Source organism: Lagenorhynchus albirostris, chromosome 21, assembly GCF_949774975.1.
Source record: "Lagenorhynchus albirostris chromosome 21, mLagAlb1.1, whole genome shotgun sequence".
Taxonomy (NCBI): Eukaryota; Metazoa; Chordata; class Mammalia; order Artiodactyla; family Delphinidae; genus Lagenorhynchus; species Lagenorhynchus albirostris.
Genome location: NC_083115.1, coordinates 21,692,991 through 21,716,533, shown reverse-complemented (window position 1 = coordinate 21,716,533; position 23,543 = coordinate 21,692,991). Strand labels below are relative to the sequence as shown.

Sequence of the window (23,543 nt, the reverse complement as noted above, 5' to 3'; positions counted from 1 at the left end):
TGAAAGACCACCTGAGTTCATAGGATCCTTCACGTCAGTAGAGAAAGGACTCTGAAGGATATCTTCCTTCAGAGAAGGAATCGCCAGAAGTAGGTCTTCAGTCACTCAGCAAACATCTTGCGAGTGCCATTATGTATGAGGCACAGCTGTGCAATGCATGAAACTGTCCCCGACCTTCAGGAGGAGACAGGTGGATACACAAACAAAATCACAGTACAATTTGATAAATTCAGTGAGTGTTGCAGGTTCAGGATTGAGTAGTGGCACAGATGTGTGGAGTGTCAGCTCTACCTGGGCCAGAGCTCAAGAAAGGCGTTTTCTTAAGGGTAGCAGAGTTGAGTCCAAAAGATTGAGTGGCTCTCATCCCCTTTGGGCTTGTCGGGTGGCTGCGGCTGGATGCTGCCCCGTGTGCGTTTGTATGTGGGTTATGTCAGCTGAGACACTGTGCAGGTGCTTGGGATGTAATGGAGAGATGAGCCTCGATGGGAAGATGGGGGCCGATCCTAAAGGGCCTTGGGAGCTGTCCTGAGAAGTTCGGGCTTAATCCTGGAGACCAGTCGTTCTCAAACTATAGTGTGTGTCAGAATCACCTGGAGGGCTTGGTAAGATGCAGGCTTCTGGGCCCCAAAGTCTGTGATTCTGTGGCTCTGAGTGGGCCCTGAAAGTTCGCATTCCTCACAGGTTCCCCAGAGATGCTGATGTTGCTTATCCAGTAACCACACCGTGAGGACCGCTACAGTAGAGCCAGTGATCTGTTCGCGTTTGCATTTTAGTGCCCAACTCTAGCTTTTTATTTACAATTAGAACAGCCCAGGTAGTTGAGAAGTGGTCTAGTAAAATTAGCTGGCTGCTAGGGTCTCAATAATCGTGTTCCCCCAGAATCCTTTCGTTGAAATCCTAACATCCGAACTTGATGGTATTAGGAGGTGAGGCCTTTGGGAGGTGCTTAAGTCGTGACAGTGGAGCCCTCATGAATGGACTTGGTGACTTATAAAAGAGGCTGCAGAGAGATCCCCAGCCTCTCCCATCGTGTGAGGCCACAGCAAGAAGGTGGCAGTCTGCCACTGACAAGAGGGCCTTCACCAGGACTCAACTGTGGTGGCACCCTAATCTTGGATTCCCAGTCTCCAGACTGTGAGAAATACATTTCTGTTGTTTATAGCCAGCCGGTCTGTGGCATTTGGTTATAGTTGCCCGAACTAAGATACTGGCCAAGTGTAGGAATTCTAGTAGTAATGGAACATGTGCTACATTTTCCCTGCAGTTGGATGTGAATGAGCCCAGTATTTCAGCTCCCTTTAAAGCTTTCCCCCACCCCACTGCTGTTCTGGATCCTGAAATGTTATCAAGAATAGTTAAAGTGGGGCTTCCCTGGTGGCGCAGTGGTTCAGAGTCCACCTGCCGATGCAGGGGACGCGGGTTCGTGCCCCGGTCCGGGAAGATCCCACATGCCGCGGAGCGGCTGGGCCCATGAGCCGTGGCCGCTGAGCCTGCGTGTCTGGAGCCTGGGCTCCTCAGCGGGAGAGGCCACAACAGTGAGAGGCCCGCGTACCGCAAATAAACAAAAATGAATAGTTAAAGTGATAACTAATTAAGAACCTGCTGTACAGCACAGGGAACTCTACTCAATACTCTGTAATGGCCTATATGGGAAAAGAATCTAAAAAAAAAAAAAGGGTGGATATATGTATACATATGACTGATTCACTTTGCTATATACCTGAAACTAACACACAACGTTGTAAATCAACTATACTCCAATAAAAATTAAAAAGCAAAACAAAACACATAAGCTGTTTCCCTGGTAGGAAATAAAGTATCCTCTATGGACAAACAGACCCTGCAAATTAACAAGACTTCTGACTAATGATACTGAAACATTAAATGAATTGTTAAAGAAAAAAGAGAATAAAGTGATTCAAGAGTAGTATTTATTCAGCTGACTGCGAAGAGGGACATAATGTTGATTTGAGTCTGGTAGAAACTGCCGTATATAAATACTGCACTCTTGGGGGTGACGTGCTCATAGTGTAGATTGGGAGGTGTTGGCAACATTGTGTGTATCTCGTTTAGAGTGTAAGTAAAGAGTTTTGGAACTGAATGTGTCAAGCAGAAGTGTAGAAGAACTTCAGACTATATTGAGTATGTACATACACACAGTTACTTGTTGATAAGAACCATAATGATTTCCATTAGGAATTATTTTTTTAATAATATTTCTCATCTGATTTGGGATGTAAAGGTGTCCCTGCCTGAACGAAGGAGCTACTCTGTAGACTCTAGCGGACTTCTCAGAGTCCTTTCTAATGCTCTGTGATCTAACTTCCTAGCATTGCAGTAATTTGACACAGTTTCTAATTTATGAATGACCTAAACTTAGAAAGCACCCCAGGCCATTGCTGCAGAGCGCTTGCCAGGGTTTCCCTCTGCCCAGCCCTGATGCTCTGAGTGCGGCAGCGTCCAGAGCCTGCGGTTCCTTCCCCAACATCCAACACAGCCCCATCCCTTACCTGCCTTGAGGGACCGAGGGCTCAGGGCATTTCCATTACACTCTCTACAGAGAGTGTAGTTTTATATAGTTACATATAAAATTACACATATATAATTTTATATCCAACTCTGCTCCCACCTCTCTTCTCCCAGAAAACTTTAGTCATCTTCCATTCTAAGACCTGCATTTATACGAATAAAGTTCAGGTCCAGAGATGTTAAACAGGTACCTCGTTAGTCATGCTGATCTGGAACTTGAACCCACGTCTCCTGGACTTTAGTCCTGGACTCTTCCCACCGCACTGCTCACTCACACAGGCAGATGCTACGCGAGTCATGCTCCAAACTTAGAAATCGTACGCGTCAGAACTGCGTTCTAAGTGTCTGTCTTCTGTCTGTTCAAGTCACAGCTCTAATGTGGGAGAAGGGTTCTCCCGGCAATTTGATGTGTGGATTTAACTGATAGGACGCTATTATTTAAAAAATCTATTGCAAGCATGCTGGAGGGCCTTAAGCCAAAGGAAGTACTGGAAGTTTCAGCCCTTGAGATGTTTAAAGGAAGGAGATAAAAGGTGCGCTGTAGGCACCCTGACTCGGCCTTGCCTGGCCCGTGAGGCCCCTGTATTCTTCTCCACTATAACATGAGAGGCTCCACCATCAGCTCCTGCTATAGGATCTCTGCTTATTCCTCAAATATACTTTCTACTAAAGTGGAGTGACACACTCCAGACTTTGAAATTTCAGGTGTTTGGTGTGGTAAGAGAATCCCACTTGTAAAACAGGGAACATTCCGGCCTCAAGTTGAAAAGAAAGGTAAATATTGTTTTAGTTCCTGGGCAGCTTTTGAGGTGATTTTCAGATAACTCTGAAGAAGTTTGTGACGATCAGTAACTACTGAGAATTGCCGTCAGCTTCACAGTAAGAAGGAAGCACCATTTCTCCTTTGGAAACTGGACTAGTCCCTGAGTAAATCCATACCTGTTTCTTGAACCCTCTTCTCAAGGGGGTTTATTGAAACTTGTATTTTAATGTCCAAGAAAGATTCAAAGACTTGTTAGCCTGTCGGTGACATTTTCTAGCGAGGAACCCCCTAATCCCTTCCCTTGATTGCATGGGGGGGTGTGAGGAGACCTGTGCATCGTGGGGGACAGAACCCAATGCGGGGAGTCGGGGTAGTGTAGCCTTGCCTTCTGCACTCTCACAGGAGCTGTGCCTCTGTATTAATACTTCTCAGTGGGGTGGGAGGACAGGGCCATTTGACAAGGTCTGGAGACATTTTTGGCTGTCACACAGGGGGAAAGGGATGCTACTGGCATCTAGTGGTAGAGGCCAGGGATGCTGCTAAACATCCCATGATACACAGGACAGCCCCACAGCAAAGATTTATCCACCCAGAATGTCGCCGGTGCCCAGGCTGAGAGATCCTGCCGTGTGTCATCCGTGGAATTCCTCAGTCAACCTGCCGAGGCTGTTGCAGTTAGGCTGTGCCTTGGAATTTGATAGCGCACTATGAGAAAAGAAATAATCTATTGTTGACACTTTTGAGTACTTGAAAAATACAGCGGTGCCATTTGAACCCAGTTATACTTGTGCTACTTCTGGAGCCCTTGGTTTGCACTGTAGGTTACTTTACCCTCCTTTGCCACATTGGAAATAGTATCTAACAGTTGTCCCCTGGTGTTTTTGTTTTACTGCAAGTCACTTTACTCACTTAAGGAAGAACTATGTTATGGGCAGAAGGCTTACAGCAAAAAGCAGTCCTGTGATGTTGTTCATAGGTCCACTGAAATATCCTTAAGGGTTCGCCTAAGGTCTAGTCCAAATGTCTTTTTCCGCAAATGACCCCCTTTCCTTTTGCTCTGACCTCAGTAGAATCTAGACTCTATAGGAAGGAAAACAGTAGACATTTATAATTAATTGTCGTAGAAGATTATATCACTCGTGTGTTCTTCTCGGCACCCGTGCAAAGAGCCACTGCCACCCAGTGTGTCACCTGCCACTGTTTGTGGTCTCGGCCTTCTTTTTTAAGCTGGATTAAACATTGTGTGGTTAACCGGTTTTTAACAGTGTGCAGCATTACCTAGGTCTCTGCAGAGAGACAGCTGCAGGAGTCTCGCTTGAGCTGGGCAGCGCATCTTCCACCCTCTTGCCTGCGCTTCTCTTGGCGTGAAGATTTCTTGGATGGACGGGTTCTCAGGTCACAAAGAAGCGTATTCATCTGCATCGCTGGATTTACTGGGATTTTTGCACGGCAGTCGCGTGCGCTGCTGGAGTGCCCTGTTAGTCATTTAGCCCTGAACATGGCATTGGTTTTCTGAGGCAAAAATAAACAGAATTGTCTAAGCAGCAAGTTGCCGTAGCGTTTGTTAGCAACAAGCTTTGTCATCAGACAATGGCTTTGTCTTGCCCTTAACAAACAGAATGCATTCACGTGAGCAGGGGACATTCAGGCAGGACTCCAGAATGTTTTCTCAGCTCTGCAGCTGGGTTTTAGGGGAAGGTTTATTCTCTTTCTTCCTTCCCTTTGGAATTTGCCTCAGTTTTTGTCCTTTTAGAAAGACTTTTTTAAGCCTTCTCAGGAGAAGAATTTGGTTGTTGTTAAATGTGTGTCAGTTTCTTTCTCTATATCTTTCTTTTTATTAGTCTATTTTAACCCAAAATTAAAATTGCAGTCTAGGTTTATTCTATAAAGGGCAAGTTTTTGTCCCCCAATTTGAAAGTAGCTTAAATGTTATGTACAGAATTTAGAGTTTAAGGATGTATGTTTGGAATGTTTAAAGTAAATGTAACCAAAGCAAAATAGTTTAAGGATATGTGCTTTAAATCTATTTAAAATAACTGTAATCAACATGCAGAATAGTGGATTATAACTGTAGGAGTTTAAGCTCCTTAGAATCTAAGTATAATGGAACTAACATGAGCTTTGGAGGTAGAAAAATAAATGAAAACTTTTCTGAAAAATTCACTAGTCCCAGCATGTATTTCTTTAGGTATACACGCGAATAGTTTTAGTTTGCAATAGGCTAATTTGGGGACAGACTGCATTTACTTTTGTCTTCCCACTAAGGGGGCTCTGAAATACGCTTTTTTCCTCTCCAGATGAGTGCTGAGATAAGTTCTTTGGTCAGGGCCTCTCTGTCAGCCAAGAATAGGATATGCTGAGAAACCATCACTGAAGTCAAATGAAAATGTCTCCTCAGCACATGTATGGAAAACGTCCTGTAATACCTGACAGACCCTCTTGAGCAAGGCTGACGTTGACTTGAAGTCTGCCTGTGACCGTTGGTGATAAATGTCAGAAAAAGCTGCTCTGAAAGACACAGTGTTTTGTCGTCCTTGCCTGAGTTTTTCCAGTTGATTGTTCAGCCTGCCTAGGTGCTATTGTAAGCATCTGCACGATTGACTCTGTGACACGAGGGCAGTGACGACCACCCTAGAGAATTGGAGGTCTCCCTAGGTGTGTAAAACTTCACTTAGACTCCGTGTCCAGGGGCATCGAGAAACACAACACCAACCCTCTTTTATTGTCGCCGCTTCCAGTCTAAGTCATGTGTGTTCTGACTCACCTCCAGAGCTGTGCTCTGACCTGCCCGGGAAGGTTTATACCCATCCAGAGGTCGCCTCGGCCCTGGACACCACTGGAAACAATCCCGCCGTGTTTCTGAAGTGAGCTTGCTCTTCCGCTTTCCACAGTGGCTTTCACACTTTGCCCACTTTACTCAGGCCTCTGTCCCCTCCCCCTTTTTACGCACCTCCCTGAGCAGATAACCTCCCTCCCCACTTCCAGAAACCAGAACCCAGGAAGGGAACTGCTCCAGCTCCCCATTTGCTTGTGTCTGCATCCATCGCTGTGCCTTGCCTGTTACCACAGTGGAGGAGGTGGCCTTTCCCAAAGCCACCCTCCTCAGGTGTCTACTGGGTACCCATCTGTCACCTTTTTTTCTTTTAACTGGTTCCTGCTCATCAGCATTAAAACCAGCTCATTTCTTGCCCATTTAAAAAAAAAGAAAGAAAAGAAAAATGCCTTCCCTCAACCCAGCCCTTCCCTGCCTTCAGGTGTGTATGCAAAGCCAGTCAGTTGTCCACAAGGAAATGCTCAGCGCTCATCGTTTTTAAATATTAATTTCGTGTGAGTCTTTTGCTTTTTATAAGTTACATAATGTCAGCTTAAGAAAACAAACCATTGTATATGTTTTTGAGGTGATTTTCTATTTTTTAAAGAAATTTATTTATTTGTTTTTGGCTGTGTTGGGTCTTCGCTGCTGCACGTGGGCTTTCTCTAGTTGCGGCGAGCGGGGGCTACTCTTTGTTGCGGTGCGCAGGCTTCTCATTGTGATGGCTTCTCTTGTTGTGGAGCACGGGCTCTAGGCATGTGGGCTTCAGTAGTTGTGGCACACGAGCTTCAGTAGTTGCGGCTTGCGGGCTCTAGGGCACAGGCTCAGTAGTTGTGGCGCACGGGCTTAGTTGCTCCGCGGCATGTGGGATCTTCCCGGACCAGGGCTCAAACCCGTGTCCCCTGCTTTGGCAGGTGGATTCTTAACCATGGTGCTACCAGGGAAGCCCATTGTAAATGTTTTTAAATTAAATTTTTAAAAAGTCTCGCTAAGACCGTGTAGCTCGTGGTGGCAGAGCCCGAATTCTAGTCTGATTCCAGACTCTACTGACAACTGTCTACTGCATTTGATATGGAGGTCCACTAGTGATCTTGGCCACAGCGGATTTGATGGAGGGGAGGGCTAGACACTGTAACAGAGTAAGCTGAAGAATGGGAGGTGAGGAGACTCACCCTGGTTCTCTCCTTCACAGCCAGAGTTCTAGAAAGAGCACAATACCTGATCCACAGCAAGCACTCAGCAAAACGTTAGCTATGTTGTGTTGATCTCTCGGTAACATTTGACACAGATCATACATCCACTCAACACATTTTATGAGTCCCTCGTGTGTTGCCAGGCACTCTCGTAGGTGCTGATGGTACAGCAGTGTGTGAACAGACAAAACGCTACCTTTATGAGGACATACAGGATAACTAAGTCGAATATGCAGTATGGCAGTCGTGCTGTAGAGCAGGGGTCCCCCAACCCCCTGTCAGGAGCCGGGCTGCCCAGCAAGAGGTGAGCACCGAGCCAGTGGGGAAGCTTCATCAGCTGCCCCCCATCGCTCGCATCACTGCCTGAACCATCACCCCCCACACCCCCTGTCCACGGAAGAGCTGTCTTCCACGAAACCCGCCCCTGGAGCCAAAAAGGTTGGGGACTGCTGCGCTAGAGAAGGAAAGACGGGAGAAGACTGGTGTTTTAGGGTGGAGGTTGCAGGTAGAAAGAGAGTGGCCAGGGAGGTCTTCCCTGAACCCTGAACTAGGGACCTGAAGGGGGCGGGGAACTGAGCCAGGCAGATTCCTGGGGGATGAAGGGGCCAGGCTGAGAGGATGGATAGTAAAGCCCGGAGCAGGGAGCTACCCAGTGTGTCCAAGAAACTGGTCAACGTAGACCACGTAGTGTGTGACTCCATTCATACGAAGTGTCCAGGATGGGTAGTCCAGAGACAGCCCTATAACGTAGTGATTCACTATTTTTATAGATTATACCCCATATAAAGTTGTTATAAAATATTGGCTATATTTCTTGTGCTGTATGCTATATCCTTGTAACTTATTTATTTTATACCTGGTAGTTTGTACCTCTTAATCCCCTTCACCTGTGTTGGCCCTCCCCATATACTCCTTCCCTCTGGTAGCCACTGGTTTATTATCTGTATCTGAGTCTGTTTCTGTTTTGTTACATTCATTCGTTTGTTTTAGTTTTTTTAGATTCCACATATAAGTGAAAACATATAATATTTGTCTTTTTCTGTCTGACTTATTTCACTAAATATAATAGCCCCCAGGTCGATCCACATTGCAAATGGCAACATTTCATTCTTTTTATGGCTGAGTAATATTCCATAATATATATTGGGTGGGTCAAAAAGTGCCTTTGGTTTTTTAAGTAAAAATAAAAGACACATTTTTCATTTTCACCAAGAACTTTACTGAACAGTGTATTCATCCTTTTGTTCCTACTACCTTCTGCCATTTTTCAGGCAACTTCATAATTCCACCTTCCCAAAACTTATCTTTTTGAGCAAAGAACTGTTCCAGGTGCCTTTTACAGTCTTCCAGGGAATTGAAATTTTTTCCATTAAGAGAAGTTTGTAAAGACCGAAATAAATGGAAATCTGAAGGTGCAATGTCTGGTGAATACAGCGGATGAATCAGAACTTCCCAGCCGAACTGTAACAGTTTTTGCCTGGTCATCAGAGAAACACGCAGTCTTGCATTATCCTGATGGAAGATTATGTGTTTTCTCTTGACTAATTCTGGACGCTTTTTGTCGAGTGCTACTTTCAGTTGGTCTAGTCAGGGGTAGTGCTTGTTGGAATTAATTGTTTGGTTTTCCGGAAGGGGCTCATGATAGAGGAACTCCCCTCCAATCCCAACATATACACACATCATCTTCTCTGGATGAAGACCGGCCTTTAGTGTGGTTGGTGATGGTTCATTTCGCTTGCCCCACGATCTCTTCTGTTCCACATCATTGTACAGTATCCACTTTTCATCGCCTGTCACAATTTGTTTTAAAAACGGAACGTTTTCATTACGTTTCAGTAGAGAATCGCATGCGGAAATATGGTCAAGAAGGGTTTTTTTTTGCTTAACTTACATGGAACCCAAGCATCAAAGCAATTAACATAAAACCAAGCTGGTGCGAATGATTTTCAATGCTTGGTTTGGATATTTTGAGTATGTTGGCTATCTCCCACGTGGTATAATTGATTGTTCTCAATTTTTTTTTTTTTTTGGTACGCGGGTCTCTCACTGCTGTGGCCTCTCCTGTTGTGGAGCACAGGCTCCGGACGCGCAGGCCCAGCGGCCACGGCTCACGGGCCCAGCCGCTCCACGGCATGTGGGATCTTCCCGGACCGGGGCATGAACCCATGTCCCCTGCATCGGCAGGCAGACTCGCAACCACTGCGCCAACGGGAAGCCCTGTTCTCAATTATTGTTTCGATTTAATTGTATCAACTTCAGCTGGTCTACCCGCCCGTGGAGCATCTTCCAGCAAGAAATCTCCAGCACGAAACCTCGAAAACCACTTTTGACACGTTCGATCAGTCACAGCATCTTCTCCATATACTGCACAAATCTTTTTTTGCATTTCAGTTGTGTTTTTACCTTTCTTGAAATGATAAAGAATAATATGCCAAAAATGTTGCTTTTTTCTTCCATTTTCAATATTAAAATGGCTACATAAAAATTCACCAATCTTGGTAAGTCGTTTTTTAAATGCACGCTGATGTGACAGCTGATGCATACAATCTAACGAAATTGTTTCAAATGAAGTTAAAGACAACTAAGTGCTACTAGAGCCATCTCACGGAAACAAACAAACCTTTTGGCCAACCCAATAGATATGTGTATCACATCTTCTCTATCTAGTCATCTGTTGATGGTCACTTAGGTTGCTTCTATATCTTGGCTATTGTAAGTAGTGCTGCTATGAACATTGGGGTGCATATATATTTTTGAATTAATGTTTTCATTTTCTTTGGATACATACTCAGGAGTGGAATTGCTGGATCATATGGTGGTTCTATTTTTAATTTTTTGAGGAACCTTCATATTGTTTTCCATAGTGGCTGTCCTTTAGTACCCACTGCGGCTCAGAATGTACCACATCAGACATTAATTTGGCCCACAGCTGCTGTGTTCCCTCTTTCGTACCTTGTCCTCTGAATGTGTACTATCCATCTATCTCATTCAAGGTAAAGAGACTGCTGCCATGAAGGCTGATCTCCTGAGGGCCAGGAACATGAAAAGGTACATTAACCAACTGACTGTGGCAAAGAAGCAGTGTGAGAAGAGGATCAGAATCCTGGGAGGCCCTGCCTACGACCAGCAAGAGGATGGGCCCTTGGATGAGGGGGAAGGACCTCAAAGCCAGAAGGTGGAACTTTGTAGTTTCTTGTTTTGCCGTTTCATATTTGTTATGAACACGGCTTTAATCACATAGACAATCTTTTCACTTCTTGGTATTTAACCTAAGACGTATATTCTAGAACATAGACTCACATGTTGTTCTTGTAGGGCTCTCAGTCTATCTTTCCTTCTTGACTTCCATACTGTTATTAGTTTGCTAAATTTTTTGGCCTGAATACAAATCAGGTAATTTCTTAAAGAGAGTAAGTATTTTATTATAGTTAAGAAGCTGTGCTACAGAGTCAGAAAGCCTGGCTTTTAATCCCAGGTCTGCTGGGGATTGACTTTGGGCAAGTTAGTTAGCCTCTCTGTACTCTATTTATAAAGTAGGGTTAACTGTACATACCCTACAGGGCATGATAATCATTAAATTAAACAATGCACATAAAATGGTAAGTATGGTACTTGGTGTATAATGAGCACTTAATAAACATTTGTTATTACTGGCAGTAATTATTCAGGGGTATGTTTAGTGATGTTATAAATGTAAGAGGAACCCAGTTGTGGTCTCCCCTTTCGGGATAAAACATTAGTCCCAAGATCCTAATTCTCCACATTCTCATTAGTACGCTGTAGATAGTCTCATGAGTGTATCGTAGGTATTCGGCAGCTAGAGAATCTTGGGCCTGGGTCCCTCTTGGTAACATGTTGGGGGTATTAAGAGCACATTTACTTACTCTTCTAGGCCTTGTGGTCCTTTTGAGTGCTTAGGGGGTATATTTCCTAGAGAAAAATTAACCTGCTGGTCAAGGGGTAATACACACAAAACATAAAACTAAGTTAATAGAGTATGCATCATGAAACCAGATCCAGTGGGTCTGGGAGATAGTGAAAAAGGAGTAAATAAAAATCCCTGAGGGGAATAAAGAACAATCTGCCTTCATAGGCTACCTTCCAGCCTGAAATACTTCATGGCCTTCGGCATATGTGACATCCACCAGGACAATTTTTTGTCTTCTGCCCAGAGATTATTGATTGTGGCATCAGCCCTCCCAGAACTTACCAGAAGTCTTAGGACAGAAGGAAACGTGCTGATCCAACAGAAGGAAATTAATGCAAGAGCACAGCGTTTGCTATATGGAAGCCCTTAGTAAATGTTAATTGGTATTACATTGTCTCTCTCTCTATATATATATATTTTTTAATCATATATTTAGCAGTAGTGTCAACGTGGACCTACCCAGTCTTTTCTTTCCACTTCCACACAACAGGCTCAGAATTACTGAGATTAGTTCATCTTACATTAACACAATGAGATTGAGTTCATCTCACGTTAACACATTTGACTCAGAAGTGTGCAGTCTCCTTATCCTGGTGACACAGACCCACACCGTTAGTGTAGGTGTGAATCAGTGAAAGGCTTATGCAGGCTTCAAGAGAAAATAGAAAACAAATGGAGTAGAGAACTTGGTTAATTCACCACTAAGATATGAGATATATCAGATGTTCAGTTAGACTTGAGATATATTTGCTGTCATTTATTTGCATATATTTGCACTTTTAGAACTAAACATAAGAGTGTTCATAAGACACAATAAAAGAATCTAAAAGTGGCTAATTTAGAAGATGTTTTGGACTTGATTTTGCAAATATGTGGATTTGTATCAAACTTGAAATTCATTTCAATCCATGAAATTATACTGGGAAGACTTCCTTAGAATTGTTGAGAGTCTTTCCTGCTCAGCTCCTCCCCATGTTAAAAATGGATTGCTGTCTGAGTGATCTGTCATTCCCAGCCAGAGTCGACATGGGAGCCTTCAGACTTCTTTGGAGCCTGTACGGTTAGGATTTGTACCGAAAAATGCTTCGCTGGTAGGTGTACATAAAGTGAGGATACATGCTACAGTCTCCCAAAGTTAGTAAACTAAATCCTAAATATTAATGGTCTGTAGCAAGGGATCACTTTTGATTACTTAGTTATCAAAAGTTATTAGAAAAATGCCTGCCCCTTTCTGTCCACAGAACAGATTGAGGACTTACTGTCAGTGGCAGAAAGAGTTGAACATGCATTGATCATATGTACTTGATGTTAGAAAGATCTTAACTGGTAACATTTCTGAAATTTTTCCAATTGCCACAATATTAATTTAAAAAATCTTAAATGTAAGTTTTCTCTTTGTTGCAGTATACATAGACATCATTTTTATTACTAATTAATAACTAAGGATATAGGAGTTAAACTCCTTCTAAATTAATTTGAGGCATTTCTCCTAGTTGAGTCATGAATTATCATGAAACTCATCTGCTTTCTCATATTATAGCAGTCCATACTCGAGATTGATCTCACTGTGTCTTCAAATAGTGGTTTTTCTTTTCTGTAAGCATTCAAAATAGTAAACAAAGGAGTAATTGTGATACATCTCTACAATAGTTTTATGGGCCAATTAAAATTGCATACAAAAGATTTTTTTTAACGAATGTGATATTATAAACAAAAAGACAAGGTATGAAATCATTTGTAGATTTCCTCAGCTATATGAAAATAGGATGGAAAGCAAAAATGCCAAATTATTAGGCTCCAGCTTCCTGGTCTTTTATATATTTCTCTTCATTTTTTCTATTATTGGCACGATTGCTTTTAGCAATACATCCCATAAGGCAGGGATTTTTGTCTGTTTCATTTCCTAGAAATGTGCCTGATACAGAGTAGATACCAAATAAAGCTTTTGCTGAATGAATGAATGATTAATAGAAAATTGGTATTTATTGAATATGTGCATTTTGAATATTCAGTAAACTTTTTAAATTTAAAATTTAGGAAGGTGAGAGAAGTACTCTATTACATTGACTATGAACTTAGAAAATGAGACATGTTTTCCTGAATGTAGAAAGTAATCCATTGGAAGTTAAAGCAAACTGATATTTAAAATTTGATTTTTAAAAACTTTCTCTTAAATTTCCTTCATAGATTCTTCAGTTCGAAGATATCTTGGCCAATGCTTCCTACCGAGAGCACTTTCGAACATACATGGAAAGGATGGACAGGAGAGCTCTGATTAGCTTTTGGGAGTCTGTGGAATATTTAAAGAATGCTCACAAGGTAGGATATATAGGCCCAAAGGAATATTAATCACTAGCTGATGAAAACTTGTATGTTAGGCAGTATGTCTGTGTTTCTTAATCAAGCTGTAAGATAAGATACATTAAAAGAATACTTTAAACCAAGTATATTATCGGCATTATGTTCTAGCCCATAATGGTAAATAGAATTAGATTTCATTTTTACAAAAAGTGCTTTTGAATGTGTAGTCAAGGAAAAAAGATTTACAAATATTCCCAATTATTGAATTTAGTTTCAGGTAGTTATTTTTTAACCCATTATAAAAAAGGCATATACTTATTACCCACATGGCTGTTACAATAAATTTGGTCTTATCACCTATACTTCAATCTCATAACCTTGTTATTTTTAATATCATAATGTGCACATTTTACACAACTGTCCTCCTTTAATTTAAAATATGATTGTGTTAAGCAAGACAAAAAATAATTTTTGGTCACAGATGCCTATTACAGCACAAAGCCCAACAATAAGCATTGTGTTCTGCACTTGGCAAGTTCTCGATATATATTTAAGAGTTAAATTGAAGAGTGTGAAATATATGTGTGTGTGTGTGTGTGTGTGTGTATATATATATATATGTCTAAAAACATATATAACAATATGTACAACATATATAATACATGCATTTTGAGAGGCTTATTTATTTTTAACATTTTTATTGGAGTGTAGTTGCTTTACAACTTTAAAGTTTTTAAAGCTGCTTTACAGCTTTAAAGTTTCTGCTTTAAAACAAAGTGAATCAGGTATACATGTACATATATCCCCATATCTCCTCCCTCTTGCGTCTCCCTCCCACCCTCCCTATCCCACCCCTCTAGGTGGTCACAGAGCACCGAGCTGATCTCCCTGTGCTATGTGGCTGCTTCCCACTAGCTAGCTATTTTACATTTGGTAGTGTATATATGTCCATGCCACCCTTGAGAGGCTTATTAAAGTAAGCATAAGCAGCACTATGTACATTAAATTACTCATTTGCACTTCATATGAATGTTGCTAGGGCTGAATACCAACTTAAAATACATCACAAATTACAAACTACTTTGGTTAAGGAACTAAATCCAGTCTCATAGTATTTTTAAATCTTCTTAGGAATGTCTTTCATTGTTCATTTATAAGCCACAAATTACCTCATTTTACGCAATATTATATTTGCCAACTTTATTACATATTTTATTTACCAGACTTGACTACAAGCTTGACTTTTGGCTGCTCTCAGAGGAATATTGAAAAGAGCAATCTAAAAAATTTTCCTAAACTACTGAAAACAAGTTGAAAAATGTCAATGCAATAAGAGGATATAGCTTCCTCAAATAGCTGTATTTTGACCTAGCAACACTGATTTGGATGTAAAACTTCCGGATTGTTTGTTGTATTCATAATATTCGTTAAGTCGTTTGTCTTCATTTTTTGCTACCGTCGAAGACTTTTCGTAACATTTCTAGAGTTAATAAGTTGTCTATAGCGGCAATGTAAAGGTTATGTTAATGAGATGTTTGCACTTCCGAATTAGGCTTAGTACACTTAGGCGGAGACCTTGTTTAAGACCAAGCTGTGTAATACAAGCTTGATTACAATGTAGTAAGTCATCATTCTGAAGAATATTTCTCTTGCTTTCTTTAATTATACAATTATTATTTTTGTGGTACGCGGGCCTCTCACTGTTGTGGCCTCTCCCGTTGCGGAGCACAGGCTCCGGACGCGCAGGCTCAGCGGCCATGGCTCACGGGCCCAGCCACTCCGCAGCATGTGGGATCTTCCCGGACCAGGGCACGAACCCGCGTCCCCTGCATCGGCAGGCGGACTCTCAACCACTGCGCCACCAGGGAAGCCCTAATTATACAATTATTATATTGACTTTCTTCTGGAGTGAGAAGTTGGCATTTCTAATTATTTTTACTGGATGAAAAAGTCATACTGAATTTAGCTGATCAGTTGTATTCCTGTGGAACTGAGATTTATGAGAAGGAATCCACTGCAAGAAGAGAACTGTTCTCATTCTTATTTTTTTCCTTCCAGCATTAAAAAGAAATTACATTTGTTAACTGTTCAACGTAAAGTGTTCCTTTTAAGGAACCAGTTGTTTTTTCAGGGTCTGACACTCACCCCTTGGCCCTGAATGTGTCCACAAAAGCCTTTGCACACTCATCCTACATTCTACATGTCTCCCTTCCACCTTTAAAATGCAGATAATTCAGAAGAAAATAGTTTTTCTCAGAGATGGTATTACTTTCTTCATCTTCCTGTCTTTTCAGAACGAAATTCCACAATTAGTTGGTGAAATTTACCAGAATTTCTTCGTGGAGAGCAAAGAAATATCTGTGGAAAAATCACTTTACAAAGAAATCCAGCAGTGTCTTGTAGGAAATAAAGGAATCGAAGTGTTCTGCAAAATCCAGGGAGACGTTTATGAGATGCTGAAGGATAGGTATTACCCTTCGTTTATTGTCAGTGATCTGTATGAGAAATTGATGATAAAAGAGGAAGAAAAGCATGTCTCCCAGTTGATTTCCAACAAGGATGAAATGGTGAGTCATGTTTAACTTTCTGCTCCCTTTTGAGTGGATAAGCTTTGAATATGATTATGTGGGTGCAGACTTTGTGAGCCAGATTTGGTGTGCACCTTTATCTTTTGGCATACAGCACTTTTTTTTTTAAACATCTTTATTGGAGTATAATTGCTTTACAATGTTGTGTTAGTTTCTGCTGTACAACAAAGTGAATCAGCTATACATATACATATATCCCCATATCCCCTCCCTCTTGCGTCTCCCTCCCACCCGTCTAGGTGGTCACAAAGCACCGAGCTGTGCTATGCGGCTGCTTCCCACTAGCTGTCTGTTTTACGTTTGGTAGTGTATACATGTCCTTGCCATTCTCTCACTTTGTCGCAGCGTACCCTTTCCCCTCCCCGTGTCCTCAAGTCCATTCTCTGCATCTTAGCATACAGCACTTTAAGTGGAACTTTAAGTTGAATTTCCTTGTTGCTTCTCGTCCTCACTTCTGTCTTTGTCCTTCTGACCAGCTGGGTACCACCAGCCGCTGCTGAGTCAGAGACCGCCCCCTGCTCTGTCTGCCTGAGACACAGCTGGGTTTGACTCCTGAAAAGTGAGGGCAGAAAATCTGTGGGGTGGGACATTTGTGACCAAGTAAGAGAATCATTAGCACAACAGTCCCGCTGGAGAACAGACAAAAAGGATGGGGAAGAAATGAGGAGAGGTAGAGGATGCAGGAGGAGTCTGCAGGAAATATTTTGGAGTTTAAAAAAAATCAGATGAAATTAAGATGTTTTGAAAGAAACCTTGTCCAGCCATACCTGAAGTCTGATTTTCTTATAGTGTCCTGGGTCATTTTGGATAGCCCCAGTTGCCGTCTCCCTTTACTACTAATGACCTATATGAGTTTGAAGGTTTTGAAGGTACAAAGGAAAAGTGTTTTAGAATCACCTTTTATAGAAAGATTGTAATTTATCTTGGATTCTTTCTTTCTGTCCAGTTCACTGTATCTCAAGCCCTGAGGAATCAGGTACTTGTTCATGATGGTATTAGAAGCAGATGTCTCTGAACTGTTGGTAAATTCATTCATTCAGACTTTTGAAAAAAAGTTTTGTTACTTGGTTCTTTACATTTTCAGTGTATAAAACCACTGAACTAATTGGTCCAAAACTCGTTACTCCTTGCATTTTATTTTTAGGATAGCCCAGCTAAAACAAACCGATCTCTCTACCTCAGAAATTAAAATGGTTAATATTCAAATGTGAAAAGTTTGTCCAAATCAATACCCAACAGATAAACTGAATAAGGACTTGAACTGACAGTTAATATGAAAGGTAATAAATAGTAAACAAACGTGAAAAAATGTGCATCTTCACCCAGCATTCAGAGCAGGGTGGTGTGTATCACTGATCTTTTGAAAGCTCCTACTCTTTGTTGCAGTAGTCCCACTTCTAGAAATTTATCCTATGAAAAGAACTAAAATGTAGGAAAAAAAAAAGTTTATGCACAGTGGAGTTTATTTTAGGTTTTGGGAAGGCAAAAAAGCAGAATCAACCCATAGCAATAGGGGTATGCCTCAGTATATTATCAATTCATAGAATACTATGCAGCCATAGCAGTTATAACTTGGAAGACTACAATACCCTCAAATATACAGCCTTGTATATTATGCGAAAAAGGCAGAATACCCTCTTGAATGTATACAAGGAGTAGGACGATGTCATAATATATATACTCATGGACAAGGATTAGAAAGAATATACAAAAATGCTTGGTGTTCTGGGATTATTAATACTTTATTTTTCTTTGAAAAATTTCTTTTACTGTTTGTTACAATTAATAAAAATCAGACGAAAAAAATCTGGAAGGAAGTTAAGGAGTAAATGAACCAGAAGACAGTTCTCAGCAGTTCTTTCCATGCTGTTGCTGCTCATGAATCTAATGACTAATATGCTATTTGCTGGTAATCTGTTCAGGTTTTTCCAAACTCTGTGGTCCTTTATGAATCTTAAGTCACTTTCAATGCTAACCATTTTACTTGTAAAATAATCTACCTGTTGATTAGTAAAAATAAGGACTGAGCAAAGTGTATACTGAAAATACTTTCACTAGTGGGAATTTGGGAATTCTATTTTAATGTATTCGTAGGTTCTGAAGATTAAGACATGCACATCTTTTTTTAATTAATTTATTTTTATTTATTTATTATTTTTGGCTGTGTTGGGTCTTCATTGCTGTGCGCGGGCTTTCTCTAGTTGCGGCAAGTGGGGGCTACTCTTCGTTGCGGTGCGGTGGCTTCTCTTGTTGCGGAGCACAGGCCCTAGAGCACGGGGGCATCAGTAGATGCAGTGCATGGGCTCAGTAGTTGTGGCTCGTGGGCTCTAGAGCGCAGGCTCAGTAGCGCACGGGCTTATTTGCTCCGGGGCATGTGGGATCTTCCCGGACCAGGGCTCGAATCCGTGTCCCTTGTATTGGCAGGCAGATTCTCAACCACTGGGCCACCAGGGAAGCCCGGAAATTCTATTTTAAAGGGACACGCGTGAATTTTTCATAATATTCTTAGGAGCCCAAAAGGAAGCCAGGTCTTAGTGTTTTTTTGTCAAAATTTAGGCACAGAACATTTGGGTTGAGCTGGGAAGATAACTCAGTTGCCTTCCTTGTTCTGTGCAGGTTCCCTTGGGTATACCATTTGGGAAATAGTGGTGTGGCCTTTCGCTAGGCTATTAAATGTTTCTTTTTTTTCACTGCAATTCCAAATACCAGTTACTTTGATTCTAAATACTGGTCCTTTGCTTTTTCACTTAGCTGAGAAAAAACAGTCTACTTCTAGGCTTTCTACCATGGATTCGTAGTGGAATCCAGTGCTTTGGAGCAGTGTATTGTAATGATCTAGAACCTATACTATAGGTAATACTTAGGGAATATTCCACCACTATAAGATATGGTGGTTCATGTGACGTTTTCCCCCAGGACCCGGGAGGTGAGGCTGGTGAGGAATCTGTGGATGACGGCACCAGTCGGATTAATGAACAAACCAGTTTTGCTGTAAACAAACTACGAGAACTAAATGAGAAACTTGACTATAAGAGGCAAGCTCTAAATTCTATTCAAAATGCACCAAAACCTGACAAGAAGGTAACTCTTCTGCTTTCAAGGTTGTCTTTAAAAGTTTCCATTTTTCTAATTTGATAAATAGTAGTTTTCAGTTTATGTTGAGAAGTGTTTCTTTAAAAAGAATTTCAACTCTAAGATCCATTGGCTTTTTTTTGTTTTTTGTTTTTGTTTTTGCTTCTAGTATAGAATTAGCAAAGCATTTGTCTTTTATCTATTATGATTTGGGGTTCTTTCCCATCCTCAGCTGTAACTCTGTGTCTTTTGTCCGACTTGCCTACAGTGCCTTTGGGGAAGGGGCTGAGCTTCCCCTTGTGCCACAGTTGTTTCTGGAAGTGAGTTAACTCTGCAAGGACAGTCTTAATTTTTTTTCTTTTGAACACTGCAAGTACAACTTAGAGCACCTCACAGAATTATGCAAGAAATACATTGTTTCGCTAGAAACCAACAGAATTTGAAAGTTTAAAAAATGTAAACAGCATCTCACTGTGGTATTCCTCACACCCAAGGGGTGGTGTGGCTTTCTGCTTTGTGTTCATGCCTCTTTGGTGGAAAAAGGAGGCTTCCCTAATGTAGGGAGGAATGGCTGGCACTCCTTGCTTCCCCAAAGTGATCTCCTCTGGCCCTTTTCGAATGTGCGTTCAGAAGCCTGAGCGATGAGTAAGTGCAGGAGGCTGTGCTGGTCACCATGAAGAATCAGTGAAACAGAGTCTAACACCTGCCCTTGGGGAGCAAATGTGCTGACTGTGGAACCGAACATTACAGCCCTTACTGATGATAAAATGCAGGATGTGCTTCCTGCAGGCTTTCTGAGGAGGGTCCTTGTGGGCTGCATGTTTAGGAGAGTTGAACATGCAGCCATGAGGCAAAGTTGAGGCAAAGCTGCTGTCCTCAAACTACAGAGTTGCATAACCTTATAGGTTTTCTCATTAAAAGAGATCCAAGGAGACGGTGAGCACAGAATTTTTTAAAAATTATTTATTTTTTAAAATTGTAGCCAAGTATACATAACATAAAATTTACCTTGTGTACAGTTCACTGGCATTAAGTATGTTCACATTGTTATATAACCAGCACCATCCATCTCCCGAATTCCTTTTCATCTTGCAAAACTGAAACTCTATACCCAGTAAACAGTAATTCCCCATCCCCTTACCCCCAGTCCCTGGCAACCACCATTCTCCCTTTGCCTCTTATGAATTTAACTACTCTAAGTACCTCCTGTGAGTAGAATCATTCAGTGTTTGTCCTTTTGTGACTGGTTTGTTTCCCTTAGCATAACGTACTCAAGATTCATCCATATGGTAGCATGTGTCAGAATTTCATTCCTTTTTAAGGCTAATATTCAATTGCATGTATATACAACATTTTGTTTATTCATTTATCCATTGATGGACACTTGGTTTGCTTCCACATTTTGGCTATGGTAAGAAATGCTGCCTTGAACATGGATGTACAAATATCTCAAGACCCTGCTTTCACTTCTTTGGGGTATTGCTGGGTCATATGGTAGTTCTGTTTTAATTGTTTAGGAATCTCTGTATTGTTTTCCATAGTGACTGCACCGTTTTACCTTCTCACCAGCAGCACATAAGGGTTCCAGTTTCTCAGTATCCTTACTGGCACTTGTTACCTTCTGGGGGTTTTTTTGTTTTTTTTTTTTGTGGTATGCGGGCCTCTCACTGTTGCGGCCTCTCCCGTTGCGGAGCACAGGCTCTGGACGCGCAGGCTGAGCCTGCGTGCTCCGCAGCATGTGGGATCTTCCCGGACCATGGCATGAACCCGTGTCCCCTGCATCGGCAGGCGGACTCTCAACCACTGTGCCACCAGGGAAGCCCACTTTCTGTTTTTTGATAGCATTTGTTCTAATGGGTGTGAGGTGGTATCTCATTGTGGTTTTGATTTGCATTTCCCTAATGATTAGTAATGTTGAGCATCTTTTTATGTGCTTTTTGGCTATTTGTTTTCTCTGGAGAAATGTCTATTCAAGTACGTTGCCCATTTTTGAATCAGGTTGTTTTTTGTTGTTGAGTTTTAGGAGTTCTCTATATATTCTGGATATCAGCCCCCTATCAAATAAGTGATTTGCAAATATTTTCTCCCATTCTGTGAGCTGCCTTTTTACTGTGTTGATAGTGTTCTTTGCACAAAGGTTTTAAAAATTTATGCAGTCCATTTGGCCTGTATTTTCTCTTGTTGCCTGTACCTTTGGTGTCATAGCCAAGAACTCATTGCCAATCCTGTGTCATGAAACTCCTCCATATTTTCTTCTGAGAATTTAATAGTTTTAGCCTTACGAGTAGGTCTTTGATCTATTTTGAGTTAACCTTTGTATATGGTATTATGTAAGGGCCCAACTCCATTGTTTTGCATGTGGTGATGATCCAGTTTTCTCAACACCATTTGTGGAAAAGACTGTCCTTTCCCACTTATGGTCTTGGCACCCTTGTTGAAAATCATTTGATCATATATGCAAAGGTTTATTTCTTGGCTATCTATTGTATTCCATTGGTATATGTCTGTCTTTATGCCAATGGCATACTGTTTTGATTAGTGTAGCTTTGCAGTAAATTTTGAAATCAGGAAGTGTAAGTCCTTCAACTTTGTGGTTCTTCTTCAAGATTGTTTTGGCTATTCATTCCCTTGAGATTCCACATGAATTTTAGGATGGATTTTTCTATTTGTGCAAAAACATCATTGGAATTTTGATAGAGATTGTGTTGAAACTGTGGATTGCTTAGGGTAGCATTGAGTCTTAGCAATATTTAGTCTTCCAGTCCATGAACATGGGATGTCTTTCCATTTACTTATGTCTCCTTTAATTTCTTTCATCAGTGTTCTGTAGTTTTCATCATAGAAGTCTTTCACCTCCTTGCTTAAGTTCATTCCTAAGTATTTTATTATTTTTATGCTATTGTAAATGGAATTGTTTTCTTAATTTCCTTTTTGAATTGTTCATTGCTGGTGTATAGAAACACAGCTGATTTTTGTGTGTTGATTTTGTATCCTGCTACTTTGCTGAATTGCATAGCATTTTAGATGGTTTCATGACTCCCAGGATGTTTTTCCTGTGGCAGATTGTTTCTAAGTTGAAGGAGGAAATAATTCTAATAGAGAAAGAACGCACAGAACTTCAGCTGCACATGGCAAGAACAGATTGGTGGTGTGAGAACCTCGGTATGTGGAAAGCCTCCATCACCAGTGGAGAGGTAGGTTTGTCTGCTTTTCTTCCCAGTTTATTAGGTATTTATTTCCAAAGTTTAAGTTTGACTTTATCAGACAAGATTTTGTTCCAAATAATTAAGGTTGGGAATAGAAAACTTATATTCATTCTTCTAGACTGCATTGGTCTTGCCTTCCTCACCCCGTATTTTCACTCTGGTTCATGACTGGGAGCTGTTACTGGGTTGCCTGGTGTAGATCTGATCTCCCTCCACTTCAGACAGAAAGTTGTCCTTGTTCATTGGAATCATAAGCAACTTTCAGATAGGAACAATTAATGTCCTTGAATTACCAATTTACTTTTCCACTGAGGGTTGAAATAAAATGGAAAGCACTGCTTGAAATTTGGAGATGAAGAATTTTAAATGTGTTTCTGATTGATCCGTCCTGCTGACTTCAGTGGCTCAAATGTCAATAGCTCTCAGATCTTTAATAATGAATATGTTTTCCCTTGAAGTAGAAAATATTTTGCTATTCTCTGAGGGATATGGGACAATAGTTTTCAGAGTACACTGTATCCCTTTTCTTTTGTCTGTAAAAATAATTTCATTTAAAGGAAAGATATTTCTATGCATTTACATTGTTAGTGTTGACAACTCCTTCCTTCCCACCTGCCCGACTGTCGAAACCTGGAGATGAAGGTCAGGTCCAGAGTACCTAGAGATGATGTTACTAAGTGAAGTAAGTCAGACAGAGAAAGACAAATATCATAATGATGTCAGTCATATGTAGAATCTAATTTTAAAAAATGATATAAATTAACTTATTTACAAAAGAAACAGACTCACAGATTTCTAAAAGAAACTTATGGTTACAGAAGGGGAAACATGGCGATGGGGCAGAGATAAAATAGGAGTTTGGGATGAACACACACACACTACTATATGTAAGATACATAACCAACAAAGACCTACTGTATAGCACAGGGAGCTCTACTCAATATTCTGTAACAATCTGTATGGGAAAACAGTCTGAAAAAGAATGAATATATGTATATGTATAACTTTGCTGTACATCTGAAACTAACACAACATTGTAAATCAACTCTCCTCCAATAAAATTAATTTTAAAAAAAAGAGAAAGTCCGGTCCACCGTATAGCACACAAATGACAAGATCCTGAGTAAGTCATTGTGACTGTTTGGCCCCAT

General features: G+C 41.0%; 1 protein-coding gene across 7 annotated transcripts in view; it reads left to right on the top strand.

Annotated features, from left to right (window-relative positions):
• SNX25 (sorting nexin 25) overlaps positions 1 to 23,543 on the top strand; it is a 109,071-nt gene that overhangs the window by 66,657 nt on the left and 18,871 nt on the right. For 5 of the 7 annotated variants that reach the window (XR_009538220.1, XR_009538221.1, XM_060136237.1 and 2 more), the window contains exons 7-11: positions 10,291 to 10,472; positions 13,413 to 13,544; positions 15,821 to 16,093; positions 19,031 to 19,195; positions 22,249 to 22,380. Coding sequence is in view for 4 of the 7 variants with exons in the window: in XM_060136237.1 (XP_059992220.1) it covers positions 10,291 to 10,472; positions 13,413 to 13,544; positions 15,821 to 16,093; positions 19,031 to 19,195; positions 22,249 to 22,380 (884 nt within the window). In the remaining 3 variants the exon portion in view is untranslated. Of the gene's footprint in view, positions 1 to 10,290; positions 10,473 to 12,466; positions 12,552 to 13,412; positions 13,545 to 15,820; positions 16,094 to 19,030; positions 19,196 to 22,202; positions 22,381 to 23,543 lie in introns of those variants that run through there. The other 2 variants (XR_009538222.1, XM_060136239.1) reach the window with 2 other exon arrangements.